We start from the raw sequence: 13,807 nt of genomic DNA, 5'->3' as shown, positions 1-13,807 counted from the left end.
TATTTTTTATCAATAGTCTCTTTGTTAAAATACAAAATTCCACTGGGTAAATTTGAAGATCTAGTTGGCTTTATTCAGCAATTCATGAATTGGACAGCATCCATCTAGCAAATAGAAAGGAGCTCTAAGGAGTTAATGCAAAATGGAAGGCTTCTAGAGGGAGAAGTTGGTGAGATAAGGAAATTCAAAGAGTGAATTGTTTCAGGGAAGGTCACCTTCCCTGAGGGGAAGGCAGGGGATTTTATCAGGCAGATTACCTTACTAGTACTGACTAGGAAATTTCAGATTGATTAGTTTAAAATTCCACTTCTAGGGGCCCCTGGGTGGCTCAGTCAGTTGGGGGTCTGACTTCGCTGGGGTCATGATATCTGGGCTCCTGGGTTTGAGTCCCGTGTTGGGCCCTTTGCTGACAGCTTGGAGCCTGGGGCCTGCTTCTGTTTCTCCGTCTCTCTGCCCCTCTCCTGCTCAAGCCCCCCCCCCCCCTCTCAAAAATAAAATAAGAAAATTAAAAAAAAAAAATTTAATTCCACTCCTGGGAGAGGCTGCAACTGCAATTAGGTTAGGTATTAATATTGGTGGGATTCAGCACAAGTGACTCCATTTGGGACTTTTTTTTTTTTTCTTTTATTCTTTTTTCACACCTTCAGGGCAGCCTAGGCTTTTTCTGACGTGCACCTTAAAACTCTTCCAGCTTTTGCCCATTACTGAATTTCAAAGAGACAGCCACATTTTTAGGTATTTGTTACAGTAGGAATCCACTTTATGGTATCAAAATCTATAACTGTCTACTTGGGCTGTGGTAACAAAATAGCACAGACTGGGTAGCTTACCCAGTGAACATTTATTTTCTCACAGTTCTGGAGTTGTGAAGGCTAAAAGTCCATGATCAAGGTGTCAGCACATTTGGTTTTTGGTGAGGATACCTGACTTGTAGATAGCTACCTTTTCACTGTGTCCTCACATGGTCTTTACTCTGTGCTAGCAGGGGGAGAGAGAGCTCTCTAGTGTCTCTTCCTCTTCTTATAAGGACACCAATCCTGCTGGATTACAGCCTTACCTGTAGGACCTCATTTAACCTTAATTGCCTCCCTAAAGGTTCAATATCCAAATGCCATTAAATTGGTGATTAGGGCTTTAACATATGAATTTTAGGGGGACCAGTTGAGTTCATAACATTGTGGTAACTGAGAGGCTGTAGTTAGCATGGAGTATTTGAAGAATGACCTAAAACATACAATGTGAATTTAAACTCTCACAGTACTGAAAAAAAGTATGTTGTGACGTTTCAGGTATTTGTGTGGGTGACAGGCTATGGCATTAGCCAGGAAGGTGAACTCTGGGTTTTATATACAATGTTTAAGAAATTTCCAGTTTTATCCTGCTGATCAGTTGAAAGACAGTGAAGATGTATATACATTTATGTTTGTGAATGCATGAAAGTAATTATATATGAATTTATTTTAAGAGTTGCAACACCATGAAGGATGCATTTGAAAGGGGCATTTGGGAATTGGGTTGGAGAATTGAAATATAAATGATAGGAAGACCAGTTAGGTAATTATTGTAATAGTTCAGCTGACAGATGAGGGTCTAAACTAGAGTAGTTACAAAGAGAACAGACTGGAAGAAACTGATAAAATATTTGCAAGATAAATATGACTTGGTGATTGAGTGTAAGATGTGAAAAATGTTACTTTCTATTCTACTGAGTTTATCATTTCAGTTTCATATCTACTGAAATTCATTAGCCTTTCCATTGTCTCTTCCTTTAAGTGATAATCTGTATTAAACTAATACAGTGAGTCAAATTGGGTATAAAATATTTTTACTAAGCAGTTTTTCAGTTTTACTATTTTAAGAGTGTAAGAGAAATTTATAACCTTATGAGGCCGCAGTTCTCATCTTGATCTAGTATGGTGTGTCTTTGGAAGCTGAAATTCTCTGTATGCATTTTTTTTTTTTTTTTTTTTTTTTTTTTTTTGGGGAGAGACTGAGATTAAGAAAATATCTGTACTTTCTACCACACAAATCTCATTATACTCGTTGGTTATTTTAGTGTCATCATCATTTAGAAAATGGCTGATAACCTTATTAAATGCTGCCTCCTCATCAAAATTGATGTATTTATATTCCAGACACATCTGACTTTAGTTTTAGTTGCCATTGCATCTGTTAGAAGAAGCTCCTTTCTCTTCATAGATCTTTGTCTATAGGCTGACATTTGGCTGGTGAACACTAGTTTGCCCCTTCTGGTGGTTAAGAGGTTGAAACGCTTCCATATGAGTCAGCTGCTGCTCTGCCTTCTTGAGTCTTCTTACCCCACCCTAGGCCCATTTAAAGGGTAAAGCCTGGTTCAGCAGTGTCTTCCAGAATTAAGGCCAGTGTCTCTGTTGACTGGTTCATGTCTTTGCCATATTGGTTGTTAAATGTTTTGGATATTATTGTCCAGGATATATAGATGAATTTAGTTGTAACTCTTGAATTCTGCTTATAGATGTTTATCTTAGTTTATGTGAAAGTATTTTGCAAATGTTTCTTAGATTATACAGTCCTGATGGCAAGATTCCCCTAACTGAGGAGAACCTGTTTGGGGTTTGTGCTTTCGTTACTCCCTATAGTTCCTACCTAAAAATCAGTGCTAAAATGTTAACTCTACTGGATCTCTTCACAATCAGTATTTTTCCTGAAGTCATCCTGATAGTAGTTTGGGCCATTTGAACTTTAAATTTTTTTTTTTTTTTTTTGGTTTTCTAAAGAAACTTTAGAAAGTTTCTTTGTTAAATATTTGAACTGCTAAAGAACCCAGCTCAGGAGTTTGAATATGTAAGTGTCATCAACAACTAAGAGTTAATTTTCTTCTACTTTTGGGTAGAACCTTTGTTTACCTAAAACTGACATACATAAAAAATATTCTAAGTATGAATACTAGTTTTAGATATTTGTAATACATATTTCTGTTTAAGTACTATAGGTGATATTTTGTGCAACACAGAAGTTTTTCCTCCTACTCACAGAATTGGTCACTGCCAACTTACAAATTCAAAATAAACTTTTTAAAATATAATAAATATATATATCTGGAAAAAACTCTGTCCAAATAAAATAGATACTATATAGATAGTTTTTTCTTCCTTGCTTTATACTTTTATTGAAATGCAAATAAATAAGTTAATATCATCATAGAAGTATAATTTGCAAGAGGTTTATTTTTTTATGTTTTGATTCTACTTGACTACTTTTATTTGTTTTTTGATTTTATGGCCAGGGCAACAAGTAATGAACTTTTTACATTTATTGCTCTAATTTTGTCACTTTTCTTTCTGAAAGTGGTGTGAAATAAGTCTCCAAGATTGAGTGTAGTAAATGGACATTAGTGCAAATAGTTAAAAATTTAAATAACCTCCTGACATGCTCTGATCATTCACCTTTTTATAAGAATAAAAAGTATCAGTAGTAACAAGGGGTAAAGATTTAAAACAGAAAAGTAGAATGATTGCTTTGTTTTACTTGCACACATTATCAGAGTGAATACCTTACTGTATATATTGTTGAACTCATTTAGTATTTCGTCTTTACAGAAGAGGATAGATCTTTGTGCTTTGCTTACAATTAAATTAGGTTAGAAAGGAGGGTAGTGTTAGAGTCATTTCTTACATTCCTGTTTGATTCTCTACATGTACAATTTAAGGGATACCCAGCCTTTTACCTTAATCTTGTTTCTGAGTTAGGCACTAAAGTGACTGTCAACCTTCTTCCTTCTCTTCCCTTCTCTTTTCTTTCTCTTGTTTATTTCATCTCTGTCTTCCATTTTCTCCCAGTTTAAGCATCTAGAGTAAGTCCTAGGAAGCTAGCTCACTGTTACTTCCATGATGCCCTTTCAACTGTGGATTGAAAAATAAATAGAAACTACTTTAATTATATGTATTGGTTAGAATCTTGAATGACATAAAAAAAAATGCTGAGAGTAGAAATTGCCCTAGCTTCACAACATGATACTTACCATTTATTTTGATATATTTCTGTTCTATTTATATAAATATGTTGAAATCATTATATATATTCTGTTCTTCTGATTTAAGACAAATTCTTGACCTTTTTTGTATTATGGCCTTTTTGGTTTTTAGCCCATGTCTCCTTTTCAAAATTATCTTATCTTTGAGAGAGCAGGAGAGAGCGCCTTCAAGCCAGGGAGAGACAGAAGGAGAGGGAGAGATAGAAACTCAAGCAGGCCCCATGCCCAGCATGGAGCCCCAATGGAGAGAGGGGCATGATCTTATGACCTTGAGATCATGACCTGAGGTGAAATCAGGAGTCAGATGCTTAACCAACTTGAGCCACCTAGGTGCCCTCTTCTCAAAATATTTTAAATGCAAAAAATAAAATACATAGGACTACAAAGAAAACTAATTATACTGAATACAGTAATAAAACTAAAAGAAATTTATAATGTAGTAAACACATATGTAAGAAACTTACCACACCCCTCTGTACATGGTGCAGATTTGGTTTGTTAATGTGTGTGTGGTGGTGGGGGAGGTTAATCTTTGTATAAAAAAATCACTAGACGGGCACCTGGGTGGCTCAGTTGGTTGGGCAGCCAACTTTGGCTCAGGTCATGATCTCACAGCTTGTGAGTTCAAGCCCCGTGTCGGGCTCTGTGCTGACAGCTCAGGGCCTGGGGCCTGCTTCGGATTCTGTGTCTCCCTCTCTCTCTGCCCCTCCCCTGCTCACACTCTGTCTCTGTCTCTCAAAAATAAATAAACATTAAAAAAATTTTTTTTAATTACTAGAAATTGAATTTTAGACCATTTCCTTTTATTCAGATTTTTATCTTTAAAACCATTAAGCAGAATTATTTTCTTTTTTGTAGTGCTTTTGTTCCTCTGAATGTTCCAAATAACAAAAATTCTACAGAGTGGGAAAAAGTGAAATTCTTGTTTGAAGAACTTGGAAGTAGTCGTAAGTATTCTTTTTAAAAACACACTCATAATAATACATATTTTGTACCTCTTGGGACTTTTCTGAGTAGTCTGTCTTTATAGTGTTAAGAATTTAACTTTACAGCTCTTTTGACTTGTGGTTAAAAGTGTGCTAGAAAAATTGGGAACTGTGTGATGTTAAGACTTACTTCTAGCTATTGTGTAGTTAGTCTCTTCATACAGTTACCAAGTTGAAACAAAAATATGATCTTCAAAGAATTTTAGCAGTGAAGGTCTTATAATTTCTATGTATTCATTAATTCACCTGGGATTATATAGACAATGTTAAAGAAATGTGCTTGATATATTGTTTTTTATTTCTAACTTTTAGCCAATGAGAGAACCTTATATTGCTGTTTGATCATGATTAATTTTTTAAATGTTTATTTATTTATCAGAGTGACATAGTGCGCGCATGTGAGAGTGTGGGAGGGGCAGAGAAAGAGGGAGAGAGAGAATCCCAAGTAGGCTCCATGCTGCCCACCCCCTAGACACAGGATTTGATCTCACGAACCATGAGATCATGACCTGAACCAGTATCAAGAGTAGGATGCTTAATCGACTGAGCCACCCAGGTGCCCCAGTAATTTTTTTATATAGAATATAAATTACAGAGGTTTTATATGAATGAAATAACATTTTATTATAAATGTACCTTACCAAAACATTCAGAATTGCTTTTTCAGAAGTTTTCCTTATGTGATTTAGGGTTTTAGAAGGAAAAAAATAGGCAGGTTCAGGTTAGGTTAAGAAAGATGCTCACTCATTGAAAAGATACAATGGGTATTAGAAACTGATATAAATGTGTACTTACTACTCAATTTCATGTGCATTTGAACATAGTAATAACTTTATTTTCGAAGAAACCTAGAGTATCTATTTTACAAACCTGAAAAATTCTTATTGCTTTTCTATTTATTTTTAATAGGTACTGTACATTCTTGATCAACATTTCTTTTTCCTTACCCAGATACAATAATAAATGATGATTAAATTAAATCTTAGAGTCCTTGCTATACAACTTCTTAATTTTCTTGCTTTCCACTTAAGATTTCATCTTATAAATTGTGTTCCATTAATATCTTGCTGATACTAGCAAGAACTAGGATAGCAATCCTGGCATCTACTAATACTAAATTGTCAGGATTTATGCACCTGATCCTATTACTGAGGAATAAATTGCTTCTTTTCTTATAGTTAACTCCTTCAGGTCTCTTGAGTAATTACTCCTCTGCCTTAAACATCATTTCATAAGTTTTGCTAGTCTTTGAGTATTAGTATAACTTGAATCAGTAATTATATAGGTAGCATTATTCTAATTTCTGTAATCTCATGCTCTTTAGTCTTAACATTATTTCTTTTACCTCAAATCTTAAACACCATATCCTAGAGTACATTTTACTTACCAAAATTAGTAATATTAATTTTTTTGACTGGTCAACCATGTTAACATAGTACTCCATTTTATCAATTGTAAGATGCATAGTTTCCCACATTTTTATATTTCTAATATTAGGATGCATTTTATTTTTTCTTTAATTTTTTTAACGTTTATTATTTAATTTTGAGAGAGAGAGAGAAAGAGAGAGAGAACAAGCCAGGGACAGGCAGAGAGAGAGGGAGACACAGGATCTGAAACAGGCTCCAAGCTCTGAGATGTAGGCACAGAGCCCAATGCGGGGCTCAAACTCAGGAATCATGTGATTGTAACCTGAGCTGAAGTCAGATGCTTAACTGACTGAGCCACCCAGGTGTGTTTTATAAGTGATAGTACTTTAAAATTGCTGTCAGCAAAATACCAGATCTCTCCTTGTTTTATGAACACTTTCCGTTGATAATTCTAGTAAGACCAAGAAAGTAATAGCATCAAATGTTTTTGAGTCCATAAAATATGATGTTTTAGCTTTATGAGATTAAGGCTTAAAATTTAGCCTTGCATGGTTTGTGTATTAGTTAATAATATGCTTTATTCATGTGTTATATAAAAGCAAGACATGAGTTTTAAGAAGATAGATGATGAGAAAAAATGAAATATGGCCTTTTGTAGCAACGTGGATGGAACTGGAGAGTGTAATGCTAAGTGAAATAAGCCATACAGAGAAAGACAGATACCATATGGTTTCACTCTTATGTGGATCCTGAGAAACTTAACAGGAACCCATGGGGGAGGGGAAGGAAAAAAAAAAAAGAGGTTAGAGTGGGAGAGAGCCAAAGCATAAGAGACTGTTAAAAACTGAGAACAAACTGAGGGTTGATGGGGGGTGGGAGGGAGGGGAGGGTGGGTGATGGGTATTGAGGAGGGCACCTTTTGGGATGAGCACTGGGTGTTGTATGGAAACCAATTTGTCAATAAATTTCATAAAAAAAAAAATAAAAAATAAATAAAAAAAAAAAGAAGATAGATGATTCTAATTTTATTGTTATTCATGAAAAGATTAATATACATTAAATTAAAATTATATTTGGTTCCACAGGACTTGCATTTTAACTAGTTCAAAACAGTTTCGGGGTGCCTAGGTGGCTCAGTTGGTTATGCATCCGACTTCAGTTCAGGTCATGATCTCACAGCTCGTGGGTTTGAGCCCCAGGTCGGGCTCTGAGCTGACAGCTCAGAGCCTGATCCTGCTTTGGATTTTGTATCTCACTCTCTCTCTGTCCCTCCCCTGCTCGCTCGCTCTCTCTCTCTCTCTCTCTTTCTCAAAAAATAAACATTTAAAAAAATGAAAAAAAAAAGAAAAGAAAATGAAACAGTTTTGATAGGACCTGCATTACAACTGGAAAAATTAGTATTACTAACATTTAAGAATATTCAAATTTGCATTGTATTTTATTGTATAATCTGGTATAATAATTTAAAAGTGTTACTCCTGCCTCTGACTTATTGGCCTTCCCTTAAATAATTTCCTAAGTCTAACTTGTTAACATAGAATTCTATATTGGTGCTTTGTTTGAATTTATTTTTTTGTGTTTGCTTTTTTCCCCCCTGTCACATGGGCAGGCCAGCTCCTTTCAAATTAAAGGGTGAAATAAACTCTCTAAGATTTTAGTTTTAGACTCTATGTTGAAAACTTAATTGAAAATTAAGAACAAAGAAACCAAGAGTATCAAGATGGAAGGGAGAGGAAGAAAAAGTCAAGGTCACTGGCTTTCCTGGGTAATGTTATTTTTTTCAAGGTCTGCCATTGAGAAAGTCTAGGATGGTTTTTTTTGCCACCTTTTGAGCATGTAATATTTTGCTGCTTTCTTTTTAAGCTCAATTCGACAGTAGTTTTTCTGTTTAATTTTAAGAAGTGAAAGAAAGAAAATCTTAGTCCGAAAGATCTTCTGCAAATCAGTTTGTGAATAGCTCTTTAAAAACTCTTGTCTCCACATGGAGTTGACACTTCAAAGATGAGGTAATACACATTGAGTTTATTCCTTCAGAATGTATTAAGAAACGCAGTTTTTATATTTTTATATTGATTTTTTGAATATGAATGTTTGAATAGTATATATGTACACTTTTAACAGAGTTCTTATTCCTTTGCAGATGGTTTAGCTGCATTGTCATTTTCTATCAGTTCTCTGACCTTGATTGGAATGTTGGCAGCTATAACTTACACAGTAAGTGTAATGTTGATGATTGAGTTAAAATTAAAAAAAAATACTTCATAAAGTAATACCTTAGTCATGTATTCAATTATATATTCCTCTTTAACATTTTAGTGCATTCTCCAGGGAGGATTGTCTTCCAATAGTCAAATGGTAGATGCTATGAAGAAAAATAAGGCAGTATAATGGGATAGACTATACTGGAGGCTGGTTCTGCTGTAAAAGTCAGGAGTGCCTTCTCTAATATTTAAACAGAGACCTGAGTAACCAGCCATGAGGAGGAGTTAAGTGCAAAAATCCTGAGGCAGATACGTGTATGCTGTGTTCAGATAATAGCAGTGAGGCAAAGCCAGTGTGGCTGTAACTCAGTTAACAAGGGGAAGGATGACTGAAGTTTAGATGAGAAATGGCCAGAAGCCATGTTATGTAGAGCCTTTTAGACTATGGTTAGGATTTTGAATTTTGTTTTTTTTAATTTTTTTTTTTTCAACGTTTATTTATTTTTGGGACAGAGAGAGACAGAGCATGAACGGGGGAGGGGCAGAGAGAGAGGGAGACACAGAATCGGAATCAGGCTCCAGGCTCTGAGCCATCAGCCCAGAGCCTGACGCGGGGCTCGAACTCCCGGACCGCGAGATCGTGACCTGGCTGAAGTCGGACGCTTAACCGACTGCGCCACCCAGGCGCCCCTGAATTTTGTTTTGAGATTAGAAGCCATTGAAAAGTTTTAAATGGAGAAGTAATAGGATCTAACATTTTAACACCATTGCTCTGGTGGATCTGAATTTCATAAGCTGTGGCAATGGTGAGTGTGGGAGTGGAAAAAATGTGTGAAGTTATTAAAATTCTTTAAAAGAGAGCTTTCCTCTAGGAACAATATTATTGTAAAGTAAATATTTTGAAGTAATATTTTATATTAGTCTAGCTGAAGCTGCAAAAATTGTCATTTAAGCAATCAACTAAACCAAATAAAATAATCATACTGACTAAGTTACGATATCCTTAGAAGAACTTTATTTTTCTAGAGTGCAGAAGGCTGGGCTGAGGACATTGATATAATATGGCCCATGCTGGGAACCTAAAAGACATAGATGGTATGCTGAATTGGTAGAGAGGGATCCCTTAAGTCCTAAGCCCAAGGGGGAGGGTCCAATGTAACAGCATAGTAAGATTAAACTACCTAGGACTTATACGTTTTTTCTTTAAGTAGAATAAGCAATAAAATACGATCTTTGGTGAAGAGTCGTAAATGTGGATACTGTCTGTGGGTCCCTTGAACTACTCTACTATCTAAATTTATTGATTCCTAAAGTGGGAATAATGTTTGATAAGATTTTGAGAATTTAAGCAGTTTACAGAGTCTTGGAATTTGTTGGCCCCTCAGTGGTCACTAGTAGCTCACACTGTTGAATGTTCACACTTTAGTGTGATTTAAACTGTAGTGTACTCCTCTTTTCTACATCTTGCAGTGAAAGTCAACCAGATGCTAATAGCAGTTGGGTCATGATCAGTGAGAATGTGGTTTATGTAAAGATGAGTAAGTCAAAGAGGTATTCAAAGTTCTGTGGTCGTTGCTTGGTGGGGGGGGGGGGGGGGGGGGGAGACAAACATCATTTAAATAGCACAAAATGGGGGCGCCTGGGTGGCGCAGTCGGTTAAGCGTCCGACTTCAGCCAGGTCACGATCTCGCGGTCCGTGGGTTCGAGCCCCGCGTCAGGCTCTGAGCTGATGGCTCAGAGCCTGGAGCCTGTTTCCGATTCTGTGTCTCCCTCTCTCTCTGCCCCTCCCCCATTTATGCTCTGTCTCTCTCTGTCCCAAAAATAAATAAAGGTTGGAAAAAAAAATAAATAAATAAATAAATAAATAAATAGCACAAAATGTGCTCAGAGCTCAGTGGAAGAATGTTTTGCTACCATACCAGTCTGGCCAGTTTTACTATCTAGTGTGTATTGAAGAGACCCTGTTTAAGGGGGTAGCATGGTGGTTGTAGCTGAGCGCTAGTCCCGAGTGAAAGTCTTTATGTAAAATCTGTTATCTGAACCATAGCTTCTCTGTCTGTAAAAATAGGCCATTAATACTCCATCTTTATTTAAAACTTGAGAGTTGAAAATTAACCTGTTTATAGATAGATGGTTTTATTATACAGAGGTGGTTAATAGTATTAATTATCATATTTGCTTACAGATATAAAGCTTTCTTCCAACTTGTTATGGAAAAGCTTGAGAATTGAGCTTTTCACATTGGTGGAGCATGGAAAGAGGGTACAGTACATATCCATGGGAAATAGAGGAGATTTAATTTTAATTAAAATACCCAAAGTGGGAAGTTAATATTTAGACTATTTTGACCCTGAGTGCGAAGAATTAATTATTAAAGGTAAAGTCATGTCTGTTACAGACCCTGTAACTGTTAGTTTTGAGACCAGAGAAGTTTTTGTAATGTGTCAATAGAGTGTGATTTTTCTTACCTATACGTTATTGTTTAGTTTAGAAACTAGTTGATTATTTAAATTTTACCAAGATTATATCTATTCTGTGTCTTTAAGGGATAACCCAATAATTGGGCGCTCAATTTTAGAAGAATATCAGACAACATATAGCTTGACTATTGTTTTCAGCTTAAATTGAAAAGAATCTGCTACTTTTCAAATAAAAAAAGGAAACCTTTAAAGACAAATATTTATGTGGATATTTTAATTTTTTTGGTGCCACCAAGTGGGGAAATGCTGAATATACTTTTCATACAAAGTGTATCCTGTGGACCACTGAAGTGCCTATAGAGGTGGTAACTACTGAACTTTCTATTATATACACATTGCAGTGAAAATCTGACCATGTCACATGTGTATATATGTATACACATGCACATACACACACACATATAACATTATGCTAATACATATATATTTAATATAAAATATAAAATATAAAATACTGGATTAAAGAAAATAAAAATGATAAACTAAGGATTCAGAAATAGAAATAGAGCATTGGTTCTCAGTAATCTTTGAGGAGAGAAAGGCTCTTTAAAAGTCAAATTTCTCAGCTTTCCATGTGATACTGTTTCATTAAGTCTGTGCCACTGATTGTAAAATGTACTTTTACTTTACGTACCACTATGATGATCTCTGCCTATGCTTTTTATTATTTATAATTTTTGTTTTATATTTCATGAGGAGTGTTTTACATATGTAAGTACTTTTTTTTTCACTTATATAAATACATTTAAAAAATCATATTCTTCATATATAATAAAAATATATATACATGAAATAAATTGAAAAGGTGTTCCTAAAACTTCACATTTGGAATCTGAGTCTTCTGAATCACTTTTTTGAATTGGTTATTCATGTCCATGTTTTACTCTACAAGATTGTTTCTTGGGGCACCTGGGTAGCTCAGTTGGTTGAGAGTCTGACTCTTGGTTTAGGTTCAGGTCATGATCCCAGGGTCATGGGATCAAGCCCCGTATTGGGCTTGCTTAGATTCTCTCTCTCTCTCTCTCTCTCTCTCTCTCTCTCTCTCTCTCTCCCCTTCTGCCCCTCACCCCAGCTCACACATGTGTGCTCTCTCTCTCAAATTAAAAAAAAAAAATGTTTCTTTTGTCTTATCAAGAGAATTAGTGATGTAGCTTTTCTTGAAGCCTCCACTCTTATCTCTGAAATTTTCTTTGAAGGTGCTAACATACCCAATGTGTGTATAAACTGATTTTGTTGTTTCTTGTCTTGCCATATGAAGGGCAAATGGAAAATGGCTTTTACCTTGGGTATGTTGCTTTAAGCTCATAAAGCACTTGACTGTTGCTTTGCAAGAAAATACAGAATTATGCTCCTTGCTTCAATAAATATTTGCTTCACTGTTGGCTCCTTTGCTCTCTTTCTACACATTAACTTTTTGTTTCACTGTCAAATCACAGCCCTATCTTAAAGATATTTTAAGTGGCAATTAAACTCAGTAGTGATAGCAAGAATGCATGTAACTCTGATGAAGAAGTAACTATAAAGCAACCAGCTGAGACCAAATTTGTGCCTGGGCTGGTAATGACAGCTATGTCATGACTTCTGTGTAGCCAGTGATTATAAGAGGCATCCGAATTTCACTAATGTTAAATGTGAGAAAATATATATGTATCTTAGAATCAATGAATATTTAAAGGGGAAATCTTAACTGAGTATATGTTTAATGAATTGTTTCATTAGTCATAACAGCACACGTGTTCTTGAGTAATAGGTGTTACAAGTACATGTAAGACACTTATGCAGTCTACAGGCAGTACCTTTATAGTATTCCATGGATCACAGATTGGAAACTATCATTCCGGATATTAGAGATATATATATAGGGAAAAGTTGCTGTTCTAAACTGGGCGGTGTAAGAAGGTATTAGAAATGTTTGTAATTTGTATATATTCTTTTGAAAATTTTGGGTTTTAATATGGATGGTGCTTTATTTTTGGAACTTGAAACAAATAAAATTGGAGGCAATTATGACCAACCTGGAAGCATATTAAATGATACAATCTCTTTAGCCTTGTTGATTTTCTGGTAATTCACTAGAGGGCAGTAGTAAGCAATAAAAGTTTGTTTCTGAAACGGATAGCTTTTTAAATACATTTTTTCCAAAGAAGTCTGAGGTTAAGTTCAAAAAGACTATTTGAGAACCTAAGGTTGTATTGACTAAATGTTTCATGTCAATTTTATTAGAATCTAAATATTATGGTTACATTTCCTGATAATCGTTGAAACTTAAACATGCAATCCTTCCTCCCCCCCGCAAAAACTCTAAAAGGTAGGTAACCCCAAACAATGACAACTTTCTCTAATTGTTTTTTTCAGACAATTAAAAATTCATGAAAAGATGTATTCTGGTCCCCTGTTAGCACAAGGTGTTACCAAGGACATATCTTTATTTTCTTAGATTTTTGTGTTAAGCTATTTAGGAATTTAGTTCAGCTAGTCTAATAAATATGTAAATTCCATGTAAGGAATTAGGTTTGTGTGAACTAAGATTTATTTTTCAAACAATTTTTGGCTAAATATTAATAGAAAAAATTATTTTAGTAATTTGATAAATCTTTATTCTTAGAATAAAGGTAGGAAAAAGAATTGAGACCTAGTTTTTATAGATCAGATAGTCTCCTGTACTTGTTAGTAGTCTGGCTGATAAATCTATGTTTATAAGAATTTTCTGAGTGATTCTGATTAGCCAAGTTGGACCAATGTGCAATGTGTTTAGTGA

At 35.1% G+C, this 13,807-nt stretch overlaps 1 protein-coding gene across 4 annotated transcripts in view; it reads left to right on the top strand.

The window, feature by feature from the left end:
* LMBRD1 (LMBR1 domain containing 1) overlaps window positions 1-13,807 on the top strand; it is a 111,896-nt gene that overhangs the window by 37,365 nt on the left and 60,724 nt on the right. For all 4 annotated transcript variants that reach the window (XM_030315781.2, XM_030315783.1, XM_030315784.1 and 1 more), the window contains 2 exons: window positions 4,871-4,959; window positions 8,509-8,582. In XM_030315781.2, the coding sequence (XP_030171641.1) occupies window positions 4,871-4,959; window positions 8,509-8,582 (163 nt within the window). The remainder of the gene's footprint in view (window positions 1-4,870; window positions 4,960-8,508; window positions 8,583-13,807) is intronic.

This window comes from Lynx canadensis, chromosome B2 (assembly GCF_007474595.2).
Source record: "Lynx canadensis isolate LIC74 chromosome B2, mLynCan4.pri.v2, whole genome shotgun sequence".
NCBI lineage: Eukaryota > Metazoa > Chordata > Mammalia > Carnivora > Felidae > Lynx > Lynx canadensis.
The sequence above is the reverse complement of the archived record's forward strand: the minus strand, read 5'-3'. Positions and strand labels throughout refer to the sequence as shown.